We start from the raw sequence: 21,919 nt of genomic DNA on the forward strand, positions 1-21,919 counted from the left end.
AGAAGGAGAAAACATCCTACTCATCAACTCTGCAACTAGTAGTCGATTATCAGATAAAGACTGCATTGACTCCATGTTATGTACATGATTTAAACAACATAGAACACCATCCCTGCCATCAATGAAAAACACAATACAAAAATAATTCCAAAGTTTAAAACTAGCATCTTATTTGCCCAGATACTAGTTGTATTTTTCCTTTAAGAGTCAACATATTACTATTTCATATGTCTATGCTAAGCTGCAGCAATTTGTTGATTAGTAGTGAAGGGCTCAGTGACGAGGTGTAAGCGTTGTGTGAACTATTAGGCATCTCTTCCCACACACCAACAACTGTTCAGAAAACTTAATGCTTGCATTATTTATATGTATATGTGAAATCTAACGGAATCTCTCTAGATCGGGATGAGTGCTGTGCTTTTACTAAATGTCTGTAAAAGAACCACTACTCTGCTTCCCTGGACCATTCCCCAAAATCCTGCCAAAGCCCAGCTTTCTAGGTCCTCCCCAGAAGCATTTGGCGGTATGGTCAGAAGGAACTAAAGGAAATTTTAAAGCTGAAGGACATGCACACACCAAAAAGCAGGGTCTTCACTCTCTGTCGCTGCTGCTCCAAACAGGTGGTTGAACAGATCTCAACTGCTAGAGCAGGGAACAGCATCAGCTCCTCACTGGCAAGTGCCATGCCAGCCTATGCATGTCCCAAACCCCAAACAAAACAGCAGCTCATGTAACAAGGCTTGAATGAAGCACCGCACTGAGACAGCTACAGGTTTCTCTTGATGTACCCTCTCCTCCAGCTAAGACCTCTGCATGGCACATCTGGGCCCTGCCTGGAGAGAGCAGGTCATTCAGAAGCAGTTTTGGACTCCCCAAATGGCACTGCCCTGGGTGCTGGGGGTCCCAAAGCAAGACAAACTCCTACGAACCGATAGCTGATATCCTGATCTGCCAAGGGGTAGCCAGTGCGAACCACTGAGTGCCACTGTGCACTTTGTGGCTAGAATTGAGATTTTATAAACATATAATCCCACTGTGGCTCTACTTTACCTTATCAGCTGTACCATTGCAGCTCAATGGTGTCCCTGCCATCCCTGCCCATGGCAGGGGGTTGGAACTAGATGATCTTCAAGGTACCTCCCAACCTAAACCATTCTATCCTGGGCTGCATCAAAAGAAGTGTGGCCAGCAGGTCAAAGGAGGTGATTCTGCCCCTCTACTCCACTCTCGTGAGACCCCACCTGGAGTACTGCATCCAGTTCTGGAGTCCCCAACATAAGAAGGACATGGACCTGCTGGAGTGTGTCCAGAGGAGAGCCAAGAGGATCATCCAAGGGCTAGAGTACCTCCCCTGTGAGGAGAGGCTGAAAGAGTTGGGGCTGTTCAGCCTGGAGAAGAGAAGGCTCTAGGAAGATCTTATTGCGGCCTTCCAGTACCTAAAGGGGGCCTACAGGAGAGCTGGGGAAGGACTTTTTACTAGGGCATGTAGCGATAGGAAGAGGTGGAATGGCTTTAAATTAGAAGAGGACAGGTTCAGATTGAACATTAGGAAGAAGTTTTTCACTTTGAGGGTGGTAAGGCACTGGAACAGGTTGCCCAGAGAGGCTGTTGAGGCCCCATCCCTGCAGATGTTCAAGGCCAGGCTGGACGTGGCGTTGGGCAACCTGGTCTAGTGGGAGGTGTCCCTGCCTATGGCAGGGGGGTTGGAACTCGATGATCTTCAAGGTCCTTTCCAACCTAAACCATTCTATGACTCCATGATTCTATCCAGAAGTGACAAAGGCCTTAGTAATAGCAGAGTCCATATCTGTAAGATTACAACATCAGAAGATGATGGGCAAAATAAGTCCCACTGATCAAATGGTACTTTTTGCTATCAGTAGAAAGAAATCAACACCGGTTACAACTGACTGACAGCTGTCACCATCACAGGTTTTAACTCAGCTTGACTAAATCACACAGTCACCAAATTAACCAGCTATTGCTACCTACCATATCACTTCAGCCCTGCCCAAAACAACTCTCGGGTCACTTAAAATGACCAGCTTTGGGCACAAACTCTGGAGGAGACACCCAGCTACTCCCTGCACTGAAGGAAAGCCCAAGGTGACACTGGACTTTTAACATTCCTAGGCAGGGTAAGGGCTTGGAGTACAAAGCAAAGGAGGAAAAGTGTTAGCAGCCACAAAGGCAACCTCACTGAAAAAAAAGAATAGTAGAAACCCCTACATAACTGTATATACAAATTCTGATTATAGAGAAACAGAAGAAAGGGAAAATGCGTACTAGTTCGTTTGTTACCAAATTAGAAACAGACTGGCATAACTGGACTCAGTGTATATAGAGCTAATATCAGAGGATGTAAGGAGTCAATCTCTACTATCTAGAAGCTCCTCATAAATGAGGAAGTAGTTGATGATCATACCATATTTTTCTGACAAATAACTGGTCTGAAAAGCTATTCGTTTCATGAAAACCTCAGACTAGTTTATAAAGAGCTACTATACTACTTTTGGCCCTTTCAGTTACTGGTATTGCTCAGATGAGCTTTGTAGCATTGCTTTTTTTCCTTGGCTGGTTAAAGACTAATTGTAACTTATTTTTGTATGTGTACATTTTCTGTGAAAACCTTTAAAAACACATGAAAATGGCTTTTGAGACCATGGTTGGTTGTCTCTTCACCAGTATTCTATCTCTAACAGTAGCCGTAAGAAGATGACTAGGGAAGAGTAAGAACAGGGCAAGTACCTTCCCCCAGGAAAGTATTCTCTCAGCCTCTATTGAGACTCAGCCTAAAATATTTTCTAAGTCTGATGTGGTTGTTTTAGTTAATAAACCCCATTTTTTTTCCATATAATTCTCCCACTGAGATGACATTTTTTGCATCTACAATATCCAACAGCAAGGATTTTTTGACAGTGCACAGCCTGTTACATGAGCTGTTGTTTGTTTTGAATCTGGCTCTTACTAGCTTTATCTGACAGCCCCCACTTCTACTACTCTACCTGTAAATTCTGAACACAGGAAGGCTCCTGAGAAAATAAACTTAAGGGGTTCCTACGGCCAACATGAAAATATTTGCAAGCTTTAGTGAAATCTTGTGGTTGCACTTAAATAAACCACATCTACTATTAACTAATCTAATGTAATTACATATAGTATTACCTGAAGGCATTATGCCAGAAGGTACCTGAAGGTATAGGCATAAAGTATATCCATGCTATTACTGAACATGCCAGCTCAGGTACCAAAAAGAAAATAACTGTTCTGCTTAGCTATATATGCAGACACACCTTGAAATGTAAATTATTTTCTGCTGTCATTAAGCAGCCAAATTTTAACAAGCATGAACTTTTAAATGGCCCATATTACATTTATACCTATTATTACTACACTTGCCATGCTCTCTGTCTTGTTTTAGGTTGCTAAATTAATTTAGTAAGTGGAAAAGCAAGAGCCCACAGTGTGGTTTATTGCTGGTTCAATGTTCTGCATTTAGTTTGGAATTTTGTCTCCCAGCAACATGAATGCATTGAGCCAAGGGAAAAATTACCTGAATGACCTTGTTCATACCAATCTGTTTCTAAGAGCTAGGGATCCTAGGTCTTATTTCTTAAATACCTTTCTATCTATGGAAATCACGGTTCCTGAATTCTGCACCACGCTCCCTCTTCACTGCATAAGGTGATATCAAGCCACTGAAAACTGAAAAGCAGCTGATATCAACGTTTTCACCAGAAGCTTTTCCTGTTACTTAGGAAAACACCCATTTTATTATGTTTTCGGGAATTGCAATCTGTAGTTTCCTGTGATGTCTAAATAGTTTTCTTTTTCTGGGGTTTACTCGTAAATGTAACTCTTACATTCTGTCATAGCTGCACTCTAGGTTTGTAAATGCCATTTTGTGTGTCAAAGTACCCAAATGCCAGGCACTGTGATATTCAGTTTTGCGATACACAAGTTTTTCTGAAGACAGATGACCAGTTTCAAACCATGTACTTTATGGGTTGTAATTTGCAATACATAAACCCCAAAGTTTTCAGTCCTCCCAGGTGCCAAAGTCAGAAAGGCAAGTTCTGTAAGGAATCAAGACAGCTGCCACTTCTAAGATCTCAAAAAATTTAAAACGTGGAAGTGAGGGCCTGACCTCCCTCCTATGACTTTATGGCTGGCACCCTGGCCCGGGAAGGTGACATGGAAGCCAAGAGCAATGGCAAGACCAGATCACAGAATCACAGAATCTTCTAGATTGGAAAAGACCTGTAAGATCATCTAGTCCAATCATTAACCTAACGCTGACAAGCCCACCACTATCCCATGTCCCTAAGCACTATATCTACACAACCCTTAAATACCTCCAGGGATGGGGACTCCACCACTGCCCTGGGTAATGTGTTCCAATGCCCAATGACCCTTTCAGTAAAGAAATTCATCCTAATATTCAATCTAAACTTCCCTTGGCACAACTTGAAGCCATTTCCTCTTGTTCTGTCACCCATTACTTGACAGAACAGGTCAACTCCCACCTCTCTGCAACCTCCTTTCAGATAGTTGTAGAGAGCAATAAGGTGTCCCCTGAGCCTCCTTTTCTCCAGGCTAAACAACCCCATTTCCCTCAGCTGCTCTTCATGAGACGTGCTCCAGACCCCTCACCAATTTCATTGCCCTTCTTTGGACACGTTCCAGCGCCTCAATGTCCTTCTTGTGGTGAGGGGCCCAAAACTGAACGCAGTACTCAAGATCCAGATACAATGATCACAATGATGAGCCCAGTGATCACACAGAAAGTCCCAGAGAAAGGAGAGGCAGGCTCTCACCCCCAGCTTTGTTGACAGCAGCTCTTATTAGTGACAGAGCTGACCCTGGACTCAGCCAGCTGAACTACTTGACTCAGGTGACCAAGCTCCTAGAAGTGGGAAGGACCCGCTCTGCACCCTGACACTGTATAGGAATATCGGTGCCCACTGCAGACAGCTCAGTGAGTTACTACATACGGAGCAAAAAGCTGCCCCTTTGTGCTGATAGCCTTCTCCAGAAACACTGTACTTCATGGGTTTATAACAGATCTCTTCGGAAGTGGAGGAGGAATCTTCCTCTTCTTCATCAGCTCTACAGTTGCCTGAGGTGGAAACACTGAAGTTCCAGGTCCTCCTCAACCTGAAGGGGTTCAAACTTACATCTCCTTGATGACGTTCTTATCAGCAAGCTCCAGAATAGCATCCTTCCTGCTGAAACTGAACGTGATCCCAATCCTGTCCATGTCTCCTCAACAATAACTCCTTACTGCCATATCTACAAGCAAAATCTGGAGCAGGGACCAGGACTGAAGTAATTTCTTCCATGGAAAATCTCCTTTCAGAAGGTTTTAAAGTCAGATTCCTCTCTTGCAGACTCATGTTTTCTTCTGCATCTCTATACATTCCTCATTTTTTCTGCTTTCTCTTCCCTTATATACACCATCCATTTGTGTAGTGGTTATGGTGCTCTTAGGGACATCAGGAGTTCTGAGTCAAGATTTTCTCTGACTAACTAGCTGGATAGAGACTATAATGCATAAAATGAGCAACTTTTGTAGCAACCAATTTCCTGACTTCCCAGCAAAAATACACTATCAGGCGGTTCTTATCATCTCCACAATAACTGTTAAACATAGTGGCCAATGCTAATAAAGTGCATATCAGCGGGAAGTGCATATCTATCCCTTGTGGATTTGCACATATTTCAAATATTTCGTATTTCCCATCTTTGAGTCACAGCAGCTTAATCACCTGCACCTATGTGGCTCCCTAGCACAGGATCTTCTAAAACCACCCAAGATTCTATGCTTGGTCACTTGGAGAACTCTGTCCAAAATACAAACACTGTCTTATTTCACTTCAGGAGTCCTTGAGAATAGGTAACTATACTGATCTCTGAGATTGCAGGGTCCAAAATATGCTTAATCTGGGTTTTGGAAAGAATTCACTTATTTCAAACATGTCCCTAAGTCCTTCTTCAGTCAATGCACCCCTCTACCTTCTCCACAGTGGTCACAACGGCAGAGATCTAGTTTAGCTCACAAGACAGAGAAGACAGGGCCAGGCCTGTCACCTGCATGGTTTTGGGACTCTTTATAGCTAGAGAGCATGGTAGCTGAACACTGAAGAAAGATGGTGCTTTGAGAACACTGCTTTGGATAATTTCTTTTTCTCATGGGTTTTATTACAGTGGTACCAGACCCCTTTGGTGTGTCATTAGCTTATTTTGAAAGGTTACTTCGAACACTCCATATGCAACCTTTCACCGGTGTTTTACAGATTGCAAGATGCTGCGGCTCATGGCTACAGTCACTCTGACCCACAGAGGGACACAGCTTCTGGATCTTCTCCCAAGAGGAAGGATCTGCCCAGCTCCGTGAAACAAGGCAGTCCCTCCTTCCTCTTACTGCCTGTACTTTTAAACTAGATGGCATTTTTTTTTTTCACAAATGGAAGTAAAAAAGTGTCCTCCATTGCATCATTATCCAGTAGCCCACTGATTACATATGAAAACTCAGCTTCTAAAGAATAGTAAAGTATAAAAAGCTGCAGGAGCAAAAAAGATAAAGAGTAGAGGTTGCAGGAGCAAAATTTAAAGGCCTTTTCCAGGGGCTAGAATATATGTATGAAAATCCCCAACTCCAGGAGAAGACTGTGCCCTTTGCCTTCTCACACCTGAGTGATAAGCGGAGCTGCAGGCACCATCCTATCTCTGCCTGTGGTCCATGTGCAGTCCAGTCCGGAAGACCTGAAATTCTGAGAACAAATGCCAGTTTGACCCTGCAGAATCTGCAAAACCAGGCAGAGCTAACTACTGAGCTCTGTTGGAGCATGAGTATATGCACCGCAAGCAAAAACCTTGCCTTGGGAATTAGTTTGGTATGCACAACCTCTCCACACCGGGCACTGCAGCATAATATTGAATTAACTGTGCTGTCTTGTTTGCCCTGCTCTCAATACTGCTCAATGGTGCCACAGAGAGGCCGCTGCTGTTTAAAACTAGCTCACGCATCTCTGCTCTAAGCAGATCATTAGATATCCAGGGAATTTTAGCACCTCCTCAGCCAGGCAGGAGCTGAACAGGAATCTGGATTGGGTTTGTGGCTGAACCCCCGAGATCCTGTACACATGCTCACAGACTGCCAGGGCTGCAGAGCCTCACGAGGGCTGCTGTCTCACAGAATCACAGAATCACCGAATGGTCAGGGTTGGAAGGGACCTCTGGAGATCATCTAGTGCCCACCCTCTCCTTGCCTTCACATCTGTAATGGGTGGGCAGGACTGCTGTAAAGGTAAATAGCTAGGACCGGACTTACTGCATCCCTGCTACCCCACAGAGCACAAGGGATGTTCTTCTGCTCCCATCTTCTACACCCAAATAGATCACAGACAGCTCAGGAGCCACTCTACACACAATGACTCACCCGTGTCATCTGTCACCTCACCTCCTGTCATTAGTGACACTAAGCAGTATGACTGCTGCTTAGTGGCTTCCAATTGACTCATTTTTAATGTATTTATACATCACTATTTGCTTTTGCTGGATATGCTTGTCTTTCCAGCCAGGCACTTTTGCAGCCGATCAAGTGTTACTAACTCGCTCTTAAATATTTATTGACTGTCTACTGATCACACAAATCAGGTTCACAAATTTAGCTCTTGGAGCTACTTTGCGGGCTATTTGGATGTTAACCAAAGCCTTTCTGAGTGTTTTCTTTCTTGCGCCATAAACAAACAAGGCACAGTTTTAGAAACAAGTCGCAGCTTGAGCAGGAAATTAAATATCCAGGACTGATATTGGTTCTGTCGCCTTCTCAGCTATCAGCTGAAACTTGTCTTATTATACCACGCTGGATTCCAGAAAGCAATATGCAGCAACAAGTCATATAGCAACAGGCAGATTTTTCCAGTAATCTCTCAACAGAACCTCTTCTCTGACGGAAAACACCAAATCATCAAAACATTCCTCAGCAACATACTGATTTCAGCAGCACAGTGACAGAAGTTTTTTCACACCAACAAGAGAGGCAGCGTTTTTGGAGTTTCGCAAGCTCCTTGGCAGCCTGCTGAGCTGGATGTCCCAGATGCCTGAATATTTGGGGCAAGCAATGGCTCCCCAGCCTGCCTGGGAGACCTTTGTGCCCATGTCCCAGCTGCCAGCAGGGCTCTGCCACCCTGCACACGGACAGGTCCGTGGACAACCCAGGCTGCTGGAAAAGGCACAGCTCAAGTTCCCCTCTCCAACCTCTCCCACCCTGTTAGATGCATTCTTCTTCCCTCTTATCCCTCCACCACGTGAAACCCTTCTCAGCAGCAGATGGGTCATGTTGTCCCACAGGCAGGACAGCCCGCTTCCCGGCTCGCTCCGCTTACGTAGCTAAAACTCGCTTCAGCTGCATTGCTGAACATTACCATGACACGGAGGTTAGGAAATCAGCTTAAAAATAAAGGTGAATGAAATCAGGCATGCAAGAAATGAGAAGCATGAAACTGGAAACTGAACTGAGACCACTGTGACAATTTAATCTCAGGGGCATTTTTTTGTTTGCCCCGCAAGAATCCTTAATTTTATGGATATGCAAAGCAAATATGCTCAAATTAATAACAAGCTACTGCAAGCTATGTCTCTCCAGCTTTAATCACCTTTAGTACCTCAGCAAATCACTGTAAGGTTTATTTGGGGGATTTTTTTTGTTGTTTACAGTAAATGCCTTGCACACAAAGAGATATTTTTTCATCCTTTCAAGAACATGTGACACACAAAATCATCTATTAACTTTGTTTCCGAAAGTTCATTATCTGACAGTTGTAAGAAGTTCATGCTTTCATCTTTATTACCTTCACTGTTCACTCATTGTTCACCCCTCTGTCAGTGAGGGGAAACTAATGAAGGATGAATGAATTCAGATGCTGGGGACATGAAACCTCCACTGACACATACCTATGTAACCCCATTTTCATCACGTCATCTACCATATAGCACATATTATAACAGATTTCTATGAAACTTCTCCCAGGAAGAGATCATTTTTTCTTGAAGATACATATTTTTCCAGCAATAAGCTGAAGCAGAGTGCTCAGCTAAACTGGCCTTCTGACACTGGGAGGCTGCCTACTCTCCACAAAGGAAAACAGAGCACTAATCATAGAATCATAGAATGGTTTGGGTTGGAAGGGACATTGAAGATCATCAAGTTCCAACCCCCCTGCCATAGGCAGGGACACCTCCCACTAGACCAGGTTGCCCAAGGCCACATCCAGCCTGGCCTTGAACACTTCCAGGGATGTGGCCTCAATAACTTCTCTGGGCAACCTGTTCCAGTGCCTCACCACCCTCAAAGTGAAAAATTTCTTCCTAATATCTAATCTAAATCTACCCTCTTCCAGTTTGAAGCCATTCCCCCTCATCCTATCACTACATGCCCTTGTAAAAAGTCCCTCTGCAGCTCTCCTGTAGGCCCCCTTTAGGTACTGGAAGGCTGCTATAAGGTCTCCCCAGAGCCTATTCTTCTCCAGGCTGAACAACCGCAACTCTCTCAGCCTGTCCTCATAGGAGAGGTGCTCCAGCCCTCTGATCATCTTTGTGGCCCTCCTCTGGACCCGCTCCAACAGGTCCATGTCTTTCCTATGTTGGGGGCTCCAGAGCTGATCCCTGAGTTACTGCACAGCACATCGCAGATTTACCTGCATTGGCCAGAAGTAGCAAGCTCTTAGGGAAATCGCACTGAAGCTAGTATGTCCTGCTCGTGAGCTGGCCGCTGGGGAAAGCAGCTTAGTTTCAGTGCACCCACTGCTGTAGACACACAGGATGTCTGAGAAAGAGCTGCCCCGCTTGTTTCAGCGGGTTCAGATGCTGTCAACTTGCAGCGCTGCTGCACCTGAGCTGCCAAGGACACCCGGCACGCACGAGCACACAAACAGAAACCAGCCCCAAACGACAGCGTTTCCTGAACTATTCCTTCAATTACAAACAATGACGCCGCTCCTCTCATCAGTAAGATGCAACTGCAAGTTTGCTAAACACGTGTGCTGGGACAAAACCCAGAATCCCACCTGACAAATTGCAATTGTTTACTTCTTGGGGAGACTGTTCTGTGTCTTCATGAAGTGATGCCGGTAAAGCTAATAAAGAGGAGACCTTTATTAGATGTGACTAATGATAAAAGGGACACTAGTTCCTAACATTTTTTTTTGCTAAATCCTGTTCTCTTCTCCAACTATTACTCTGTGGAAGGCTTGTGGTATAGGAATAAAGTAAGAAAAGGGAAAGTGTAAGGCGACATTTATTGCCTGGAGTTTTTAGAGCTGTGACCTGTTATTTCAGATACCCAGGCTTGGACTGGAACCTCATTGTGCTGACAGCCAATGCACACATATTGGGAAAAAAGGTGGACCCTCTTCCCATGAGGCTACCATCTAAATGACATGCAGTTTAAAAAATACCAGTGCCTGACTATATTACGGTAACTTCTAAACAAAGAATTGGTCTGCACATGGTTTTATTCATATTTATTTAGATCGCTGTAGTAACCTACAGGACCAAGGAAATACAAAGGAAAGGAGATAACCCCTCACCACATAATTTCTATAATCTTAATTTCTATTCTCTTAATACTTAAGAGGATTATCTTAATTTGATAGCAATATTTTTGGTTTGGTATTGAAGGACCTTCTGGATGGCAGAGATCTGCAGCCTCCTTGTTGGCAAGCAGCTGGAATCGGAGCAATGATGCAATTTTTGTGTAGCTGTCGAACAAGGGACCCTCTCACAAGATTCCTTCTTTGTTGTTATTGTTCTGATCCAATTAGTCACTGCTTTCAAGTTAAGGGATCCAACTAGCTGATTAGACTGAAAGAGATAGAATAACAGAAACCCAAACTGGTGGTACAAGAGGAAGAATAGAATATTTTTTGTGGGAAGTACCTCAGTAAGTCAATCGCATGCTTTAACTAAACTTTAATTGCACCAAAACAACAGAAAGCAATCAAAAAGGGTCTGTTTTGATTCATTACATACCAGAAATATGAGAGATGGAACTGAACTAACCCAGGAACCTGTCACTATGAGTAAGTTCCCCATGGAGCCTGTTTTAATATCCTTATACCATAAAACATGGAAAAGACAGGTCTCCAAACAACCAAAGCAGCTGATCTCTGCTATTTCCCCTTTATTCAGCGCTGATTAGGCCACACCTGCAGTGCTGGGTCCAATTCTGGGCTCCCCAGTAAAAGACAGACATGGATGTACTGGAGAGAATCCAGTGAAGGGCCACTAAAGTGCTGAAGGGACCGGAGCATCCCTCATGTGGGGAAAGGCTGAGAGAGCTGGGACTGTCCAGCCTGGAGAAGAAAAGGCTCAGGAGGATCTCATCAGTGTATATAAATACCTGAAGGGAGGGTGCAAAGAGGACACAGCCAGGCTCTTTTCAGTGGTGCCCAGTGACAGGACCAGAGGCAACGGGCACTAACTGAAATACTGGAGATTCCCTCTGAACATCAGGAAACTGTGAGGGTGACTAAGCACCAGAACAGGTAGCCCAGAGAAGCTGTGGAGTGGCCATCCTTCGAGATCTTCAAAAGCTGCCTGGACAAGGAGACAATTCACTGATTCAGGACTTCCTATTCGGATGCTGGTTATGGTGCAGGAGAAGGGATGCCATATTGCGGTTTGACATAAGGCTCCTTACGCTGTTCAAATATCAAATATGCCTTCAGAGACAAGGCTGGGGCACGGAACAACAGGTTCTAAAATGCTGAGATGTATAATAAAGAGGTGCCCTTGACCTCCCTGATAACAGAACTGCTGATGACATACAACAACGGCAAAACTGCTTGTGCCCAACATAAACCAGCAGAAAATCCTTGCAAATGTATTCTAATCTGTGCATGCCTCCAGGTCCCATCCACTTCCTCGCAGCTGGTTCAGTTAGAAAAATACTGAGTTATGAAACATGCTGAATTATGAAATATCATTTCCTACTTTGTTGAGTACTGGTATGCACATACTTCTCTGTTAACTAAAACCCAGCTTATTCTTCTCCTCTGTACTGGTTTATGGCTCAGTTCATCGCAGAAAAAAAAAAAACTTACTTTTTATGTGTAAAAGAAAAGAACAGTGGAACTGAACATGTTTGTCCAGAGAAGATTCTCCTGCAGGGTATGTCTACACTGCCCAATGCAGCTGAGATCTCCAGGCTGCTGCCAGCACAGGTAGCTCAGACATCAGACCCTGCATAACCATGTTAAGGTAGAGCATCCCGCAAGGCATCTACTCTGAACCAAGTACCTGTACTGCTACCTCCTAGCCAATCTAGCCTGTTGAACTGGCTTTGATGTCCATAACGCTGCACTGTGTTGGAACTAGAGAATGAAGTATGTGGTTTATTAAACCTCAAAATGAAAGCATGCTTTTTTCGTCACATGTAAAATAACATTGATGTCCGAGTTAAAGAGTTGCCTACCAAGTAAATTATTTGAAGCTATCAAATGATGGACCATAAGGATTAAGAGAATGTTTATCATGTCAGATATTCAAGATGAATTTATGTGTAGTGCTGTTTCTTTATTGTCATTTTGATAATAAATTTGGATTTGATCTCTGCTTAAAAAAAAATCATATAGGTCTGGGGCTGCAAACTCCTGACCTATGCTTTATAACATGCTGGTAATTCTCAATTTCTGATGATATTACAGTCTAAGCATACTGTTTTTATACTGACTTCAAAGAGTTGATATACCTCAACACTTTCAAGAATTTTGCCATCACCATCTCTCACCTCTTTTCTCAATAAGAACAATTAGATGAAGGTGGTAAAGAAGTAATGCTACTGTAGACTTCTGGAACAGCTGTGAATAGATGCCTATTTCAATTCATGCTATGTATTTATTGCAAATGTTATTCCTTACTGCAAAAAAAAAAATTAGATACTCTTACATTTCCAGTGTGAAGGTTATGTGTTACATAGCAATGGTTTGCCTTGTCTTCAATTTAGAAGGGGATTTAAATTAAATAGCACTTTTTCACAAACAGAAACTACAGCCTTCTCATTAGCCAGGCAGAGGCATTCTGACTTGCCACACAGTTCAACTAATTGCTATCTGAAATTTATGTTTTAATTCCTAAAAGTTTTCATTTCTTCATCTACGCCCACAGGCTGTCACAAACGTCAACAGAAGGTGGACAATCAAAGCATCCCACCCCCTTCCCATCCCTGTTCTCTCCTTCTTCAGCCCACTATGTTCAGATGAGGATATATCACCGTGCTACTCCCCTCTACAGTCAGCCCCTCAGCACCAAGCTTTAACTCTAGGTATTAAGAATAAAAAGGAGTAAATCAGCTTTCCACCAGCTCATGACTTCCAGTTGCTGTTTTTTCTTGCTCCAGGATTAGGGTTTGACAGCAATGTAGTAACACCCAGCAACACGCAATGCAAAGTATTCTCTGTGTAAACAGTGCCTATTTTCATCTCATTTGCTTCCTATTTTTCTTCTTTGTTTTTCACTTGGCTTGCTCACTGCCCCACTGTAGTTCTTTTTTTCCCCATTTGATCATCTCTTTTCCTGCTCTGCACTTCTACACTGTCTTCCAAACCTCAAAATAAAGAAGAAAATAAAAGCTCGTGATCAGGCTTCTGAAGAATTACCTTCCAGTGAAACACCTTCTCACAAATTTTACCACATTGCCTGCTTTCCAAATATCCCTCATTTTTTTAAAATGGCCTTCTATGCATTTCTTCATGTCACAGCCTAAATCCCTCACTCCCAATACCTTCCTACATCCACACCTTCTTTTTCATGACAGTCTTCTTTATTCTCAATATACTGTTAAGGGTTATGATCTAGTCCCTGTCTTGATGATGATTCAGCAAGCGCTGAAGTGATTCCTGCCCAGTGATTCCTCTCAAATAGGGACTGCAGACCTAAGATAGTATTATGGTGTTAATAAACAAACCTATTCAGATATAATCTTTAGTATTTTCACAATTTTCAAGAGCAGAAAAGAAACATTTTGAAAAACCAACTAAACTCAGCAATCTACAGAGGATACTGTTCTTATTTTCCTGTAAAAATCACTGAAGTCCATTCTAATGCATTTTCCCATCCCTCAAAAAGGTGAGTTATTACATAAGCTTCATTATAAACTAGATGTAAAACCAAAGGGCCACACAGTACCAGCGTGTGTTTATATCACAATACTCACCCAATTCTCATTTGAACATGTGGCTTCTTCAATACATCAGCTGCCAGCATTATTTACATTTCTTTATGAGGCTTATTGGAAAAAGCTGGTCTTGCTACAGATGATTCCAAGATACTTACCCAGTCGTGTAAGGTATATTGATTCCCCCTAGATTAATGCTCTCACATCCAACAATGAAGAGAGTTGAAAAGCAGAGCAGAGACACACCACTGCAGATCATAGCCAACTTTGCAGACTCTCTCGCACCGAGTTTCAGCTTTTTTATGATGTAGCCACCTAGGACAATACCAACACCAGCACTTGGTACAATAATCACACCTGCCAGGAAGAAAATCGAGCAACATTAAAACAGGACCTATAGAAATGGTAGAAAACATAAATATTGGTTTCATTCCCTAATTAGATGACTACAAATGCTGCACTAAGATCTCCATTGTCTAATTCTCTGCTAGCAAACTGAGTCAGACTTTTCAAACCTCTGGAGTGTTGTCAAAGAATTAATAAAAGGCTCCTTATGATATTACCAGCAGCCAAAGCACTATAAGAGAACTATTGTACTTACAAGCAGAAACATTGCTTTGTATTTATTTTAGAATGGGGAGAAGGGGTACACATTGCTTCAGTTTAATTATTGAAAATTTGAAGAAATCCAGATTTGGACGGAAACCTTCCCCTTCCTACTCTCATGATTAATTCCCATGAAGCACAAGTGTTAAGCTCAGGCAGGACCCCAGAAGCCTTCCCACTTGGGAGAGCACGCGTGAGCCTGGCTGCAAATTCTGCCTTCTGGATACTTTACTCAAGCTGAATAGCACTTTCCTCCATCGGCAGCCCCATTCATCTCCAGCAGAGCCATGTGGAGTGTGAACTCATCAAACATGACTAAAGAAATGAAGATACCAGAATTAGTATTAGGGTAAGTTTAAGACACAAAGGACATGCCTATGAAATTTCTGTCGCTCTGCTGCTGCAATTATAAGGTGGCAGTTCAGCAACATGTCACCGGGCTGTCCTCAACTCCCAGGGCCTGAGGTGGTGTTGTCAGTGAATGTCTTGCACTTCTTAACTTCCCTTGGCTTTTGCTTCTCACTGACATGTGAGAAGGTCTTTAAATAAGGCCTTTGATAATAAATTTGGATTTGATGGAAGGAGCTAAACTTTATAATCCAAATTCTTAAAGATGTTGGTCTTCTTTTCAAAGAAGCCGGTAAGGCTATCACTTGCAAATATCTTTAATATTATTGGAAAGCATTCTCATTCTCTGCTGATTTGTCTATTTATCAAAATGTTGAGATCGTGAAAGTAAAAATAAGAGGTAAAAATAGTTGCCATCTTAATTATACTGCCACCACCAATAGCATTATAAAATAAAATGTCATTTCATGAGGAAGATACTTAATAATAACCCTTCACAGACTCAAAACCAGTCTTTCTCGTAAGAGCAGAATTTAAATGTATAAGTCCTTCTAGGAGAATTAAATGATTTTCACAAAGTTCAAAGCTGTTATCTCTCTCAAGCTGTTATATCTCTCACTTTCAATGACTGAATAAGAACAAGGGAAAGAAATAATGCAAATCCTTTCACTTGCACTGAAAATGTTCTCTCTGGGTGAAAATGGTAACTCAGACATCTGAGTCTACCAGGCCTGCCCTGCTTCGCGAAATCTGTGCCAGAGAAGCCCACATCCACGCTGAAAGCAGACTGCAATCACTTGCACCACCTTCTAAAACACGCCTGCCAGGTGAATCAAATTCCACAGACCAAACCCACAGCTACGTCAGTTATATGAACTAAGGACCTAGCCCAAGGTAAGGGCTTACTGACAATAAATTAGTCTCAGTATTTTATTCTTCTTCCTTCCACCTTATAGCTTAGTTTTCAGTTCTTAACCTCCTTTGGATCTGAATTTACCTTTGCTTTCTTATCCTCTTGAGGGCAAGGATATTGGAAAAGTCTTTCACTAGAACTAAGAATCTGTGCGTCTATGTCTAGTACCTTGTCAAAACTGAGCATGTAAATATTTTGCGAGACATTAGATTAGTGGTTCTTCCATTAGTGAATTACATTGCGCTGCTGTTTTCATCCATCTTTTGCCATACCATGAAGATCAGAATATTAAAAATGAGGAGAAGAACATGAGTAAATTGCCCGCCAAGGCACGCTCTCATTCCGGAGGATGGAAAGTTAAAGAAAAGCCTACACAGGAGAAGTATAAAGACATATTCCTCCATGCAGAGTGGGGCTGGTGGTGGAAAAACTCTGTCTCTGGGAGAAACTGGAAGGGCAGGAGCAGATTTCACTGTTTGTGGTGAAAGCAGCAGAGAGAAACGTTCATTCCCTCCTACGTGTCAGGAAGTCTGACAGGTTTCTTTTGCCCTAAGTACAAACTCTTCATCCTTATTTCCCTCTCTTTCTGCAGGGGATGTGAAATCAGAAGTGATGTACTGTCAAAGAAATGCAGCTACTACAGGGCACTTCCAGACAAGCTTCCAGGGCAAAGCAAAGCATGTACATCTAATCAGGACATGCATTCTTCTTTTTCAAAGGCATTTAGAGGAATAAAGCTTAAGATCTGATACTAAGCGGTTGCAGTGCACTCTCCTTCATTTTATGACAGTTTGGCTTACAGGAATTGTGTGTGTGCCAAATAGGCTCCTGGATACAGTGCTTTGAGGCAATATCGGCTTTCAGTCAGCAATTTTCAAGCTTTGTCCTTTTTGCTGTTGTCAGGATGCTGCGGCACTTGAGGCTTTCCACAGCAGCAAAAGATGATCTTAACAGCTACTAATACCCTCGGAACAGAAAACTGCAATGTCTGCTAAGCGGGCTACACTTCCAAAGGGAATATCGTGGAGACCTTCAAACCAATTCTGTCTAAAATACACGCTATTTCTTTTCTAGAACTAAAGGTAGATCCAATGTGTTCATAACCATTTTAGCAGAAGTTAACAGACCTATATATATTATAAAGCGGTGCTTTATAATATATAGTGTGCAGTTCTTCCAATTACATATTATTTGAATTGTAACTCTCTTTTTCACAAGTAAATCCACTAGCAAAGCACCCAAAATTTTAACATGGATTTGTCTGAGATCTACCTGTAATCAAAAGTCAAAGTTCTTTTTTATTTGGACTTGAGAAAGCCTGGAGGCTGAATGCCACCTACTCTACAAACAGAAAACAAAACTCCAAACAAGACAAGATCGCAGCACAAGCTGCACAAGTTCAAGACATGAAGTTTGGCACACGGCGCTTTTGCTGATGATTAATGCCAGGTTTGCTTAAAAATAGAAACAAATTGAGATTTAATTAAAGAATTCCTGCTTATGAATTGAGACAGAAAATGACCAATAAAAAATTTACATCAGTAACACAAAGAGATTCAGCAAGCACATGTACTTAGCTGGTGATGTACATATGAACTATAGATGTAGTAATATAAATAACATATAAATCCTCCTTTTTTTACCCAGAAGTTTGTAAACCAGACATGTCTTTTACTAGATTTGCCAGTAGCAATACAGAATCTCCAAGTTCCCTTTTCCCATTTTTCCTACCAGAAGAATTTATAAAATTAATAACAACTGTTGACTTTAATGCTAAGTTTAGGAATTGGGGTTGTGGAAGCAGTGCTCACTTGTCCATGTTGCACATCCAACTATTTCATCATCTGCTTCTGGTTCATTATAATAGTCTTTATCAAGCAATTTATAACAGGGAAAACAACATATGTTAATAGCTTCACACCCTGCATAGGGTCATGTCATCTTTTCCTCTTTTAACCTATTGGCTGTTGAATATTTTGTCTGGCAAGAAAGTTTCACATTTATCCTGAGAACAAAGCCAGTTATAGAGCAGCAATCCCATCAAGACTCATTACAGAAAAACTCCTACACGTGTGTAGCTACCCTAAACTTTAGACAGAATCACAGTCCCATCAATCAATGTTTCCTCTTCACATACAGAACACAGGGACTTCATGCCCTGAAGAAAATCTCTCGCCAGCAAGCTCTCAAACATAAGTCACCACGTGGTGCTTCTCTGATATTTCCCGTCCGCACCCTAGAAAGACTCCTCACTTTTCTTCCAGCCACTGCAGGTGACAAATGATTCCCATGTGAGGTGTGTGTGTCTTTATCTCTCTTTTTTCTACTACTTTTTGTCTTTTCCTTGACTGATGCCTCCGGGCAGCTTCACCCCGTACTTCACCCTTGTTCCCAAAACTCACTCTCCACTCCATCACTCCTTCTCAGGAAAAATATCTAAATATCTAGAAGTATAAGGGAGCAAAGAACTAACCTGCCTAGCTATTAGCAGCTATTTTATATGGGAAGCATTACGGAGAAGTCAAAAAGATGCTTATAAAGACAAGTGTCTTTGAGGCAGCGAGGAGAGAAGGGAGATGATCTGCATGACATGGGCCACAATTCTGCGTAATGTTTTGGCCCCTTTCCCTAGGGAAGTTCCCATCTCTCCCTCCTGTAGAGCAGTACGAAGCTTGAAATTTTGTGGTTTGTAGCTCTGCTAGAAGTTGGATTTGGCCAACTTGCTGTGGCAGCAGGGAAAGTGCCGCACCTGCAAAAGATGGGCCTCAGACCTGCAATGGCAGGGGGGAGAGGATTTGGGGAGCTCTCCTGACCAGACTAGATCCTGGTGTGCTCAGTGTTAGTACATAAACAAGGAGAAAACCACCAGCCTGGAGGGGAGAGATAACTGAAGGATGGGACAGGTAAACAACTCATCACTGGGAAAAAAGAAAGATTAGTATATATTAAAGACCAAAGATGAAGTAAAATTCACATAAAATAAGAACAGCTTTAAAAGATCTTTTAAGGCACACAAACTACAGTAATGCCTGTGGGTTTTCTAGCTTCTTTTTGTTGCATTTTTCCACCCTGAAGACCATTAACATGTCTGTCTAGGCTTATGTAAAAAAAAAAAAGGCTCTTTAACAATATAAATGGGTTCACGTTTTACTAAACACATATAGCAAACATCAAAAAACAGCCTGAATATCTAAGCAAATACCCAAAGCTGTGTCCAATCACCTGTTCTGACAAGCACGTTTTTGGTTCATTCCTACATTGATTCATTTCATTAGTCAAAGAACACCAACCCTTTCAACGTTACACTACGTGGCAATGCCTTACCAGTGTAGATGCTGGCATTGGAAGCTGGGATGCCAAACTGTGACTCGATGAACTTGGGAATGAAGGTAATAAAAGCTGTGACAATGGCACTCTCAGCTGTGTATGACAAACTCACAAAAAGGAATGTCATGTTGCTTAAGATCCTGACAGCTGCTCTTGGAAGCTCTACAAAATGACAAAAATGACAAACGAATGTTATAAATAATGAGCGAGAAACAAAAGCAAACTGAAACAAAACAAATTGATTTTCTTTGAGATGGACTGGCAATAATAGCTTGCTAGCATCTGGCTACATTTGCTGAGCGGAAGGGAGAGTGCATATTTGGGATTGCAGTCTTCGCTGTCTGCTCTTACCCTATCTCACTGCATCGGCCCAGGGCTGCAGTCCCACTTTTCACAAACACAACTGAGGTCTGTTTTAACAAAACTGTCTGAAGAAATGGGGTCTGTATAGTAACACTATAAAGGAGAGAAAAACAGCAATAAAATGTAGTGATTTTGGAATTATTCTGATGTCTTATTTTGAAACTTTCTACAAGATAACACATATCACACTGCTTAACTGACAGTACTGAGTTTTCCACTCCACAGGAGGAAAACAGATCACATACTCCCCCTGCAAATCTCTGCTTCGAGGACCGCGCTTGGAAAGCTGGGGTAATAATACTATAATATGAAAATGGAACCAAAAGATTTTTAATTAAATATTTTTCTACATGATTTAAAAGTATTTATAACAGATGCAGACAAAGCGTACTGAAAAAATTATGTCAAGGATGTCAACAACATCAATGAACCTCAAAATACCTTACATACAACTCATGTAATATTCTCAGAATGGATAAAAACAATCAAGTAAAAATGAGAGCACATCATTAACTTAAATTGAAAAAGTATTCATACGTGTTGCATTTATCCTCAAATCAAATATCAAAACCTCATGAAATTTAGCACTGTAGTTAAAAGAAACACTTAAATACTTCTAATTCAGTCCTGTAGTGATGTCAAAATTATCATCACAAGATGATGATAACTCTATTCAAGACTGAATTTTTTCAGATTAGATGATGTGATTTTTAACATGTATTTTTTTACTTGGTGCTTCTACCAAGTTCAGATTTTCTGTTAAAGTACTATATCTAACCTACTATGGTTTGGGTTTTTTCATTTGCTTTTCACTTCATACAGTGAATTGAAAGCTGCTTGAATCAAAGCCCATTGAATTCAATGACAAGAGCGGCCATTAGAAATACAACATGTTGAGTAAGAACTCCTGAGTGAGAATTTTATTGATGTTAAAAGTTGTCAAGTCAAAAATCTGTCTCGCTTTCTCCATTGACTCCAGTAGGTTGTCTGTATAAAAGCAAAGAGAATTTAGACTCTTGTCATGTAAAAACTTGTCAGGTTGCTAATTAGCACCTAAGTTGTCTGACTGCATGCAGTCTTAGCTTACGCCAGTCATCAAAATTTATACTGAATTCATTATGAGTACAGGGTTTATAATTTTAATGTAGTCAAATGCTCCCTTGCTGCCTCGATGAAGAAATATTAAACGTTAAATACAAAATTTGGTGGAAATAAGTAATGAATAAATCATATTAAGAAGCCCTCATATATTTGAAGCTTAATGTTTTTTACCACCTACAGCTTTTTAAAAAAAAATGTGGCACTGTTCACAACAGAGGAACAGAAAGAAACAAGATAACAGCAGTATGAGACCATATAATATCAACATGGATATATGGAAACTGTAATGCAACTGTATACCTTCAGAAACTACATTACAGTGGCAAGTACAAAGATAAAGCAGTATTTATCGGCAAATATGCTGCATGTTCAAAATGCAGCTGATCACAATTTATCTCATTGTTCAAAAGGAAATGAAAGAGAGAAAAAAAATGAAAGATCTACAATACCATCAGATGTCAGCCCTCAAACTTCATCAGCTTTGGCTTCGTGTCTATTTTTGGGTTGGCTTGGGTTGGGTTTGGTTGTGTCAGCTGATGGGGGCTTAGATACAAAAAGAAACCAAAGGGCAAGAGCCAAGGTGCTGTACCCCAGCTTTCACAAAGCCTCCCAGGGGGCTAGATAACACAGTTTAAGACAACAGCTGCCGTAGGGCTGCAGCGGGGCAGCTCTAGCAGGATTTCAATGGGGACAAGGTGCAGGACTTGAGGGCTTCTCCGCCTGCAACAGGACCAAGCGGTTACGACTGTGCTGCTGCTGCTGCTGTGAGAAAAGAGTCCAGAAACAGAATGAGGGGGTGCCAGGATCGGAAACTGAGTTATTTGGTGGCAGCTGCTCACCTGTACTGAAAACATGTGGAAGGAAATAATAATATAGTAACTTTCAGAAGACTGGACATCGAGAGAAATGTCATTTTATTAGGATGATGAACTGGAAGTTCTTGACCAAGGGCTGAGTCCAAGATCTTTGCTAAATCCATTATTTTAGGGGGCCTGGTCCAAATATCACAATATCTGGTAAAGTTCAGGTCTTCCTGGCAAAACTGAGCTTCAGGAAAATGTGCGGTTTAGAATTTTTGTTCT

General features: G+C 41.8%; 1 protein-coding gene across 1 annotated transcript in view; it reads right to left on the bottom strand.

Annotated features, from left to right (window-relative positions):
* The window catches only part of SLCO5A1 (solute carrier organic anion transporter family member 5A1), a gene marked incomplete at its 5' end in the record, with an annotated part of 82,027 nt that overhangs the window by 11,481 nt on the left and 48,627 nt on the right, over window positions 1-21,919 (bottom strand). The window contains 2 exons of the mRNA XM_082479669.1: window positions 14,338-14,536; window positions 19,371-19,535. Of these exons, the coding sequence (XP_082335795.1) occupies window positions 14,338-14,536; window positions 19,371-19,535 (364 nt within the window). The remainder of the gene's footprint in view (window positions 1-14,337; window positions 14,537-19,370; window positions 19,536-21,919) is intronic.

Source organism: Vanellus vanellus (assembly GCF_965231255.1).
Source record: "Vanellus vanellus genome assembly, chromosome: 2".
NCBI lineage: Eukaryota > Metazoa > Chordata > Aves > Charadriiformes > Charadriidae > Vanellus > Vanellus vanellus.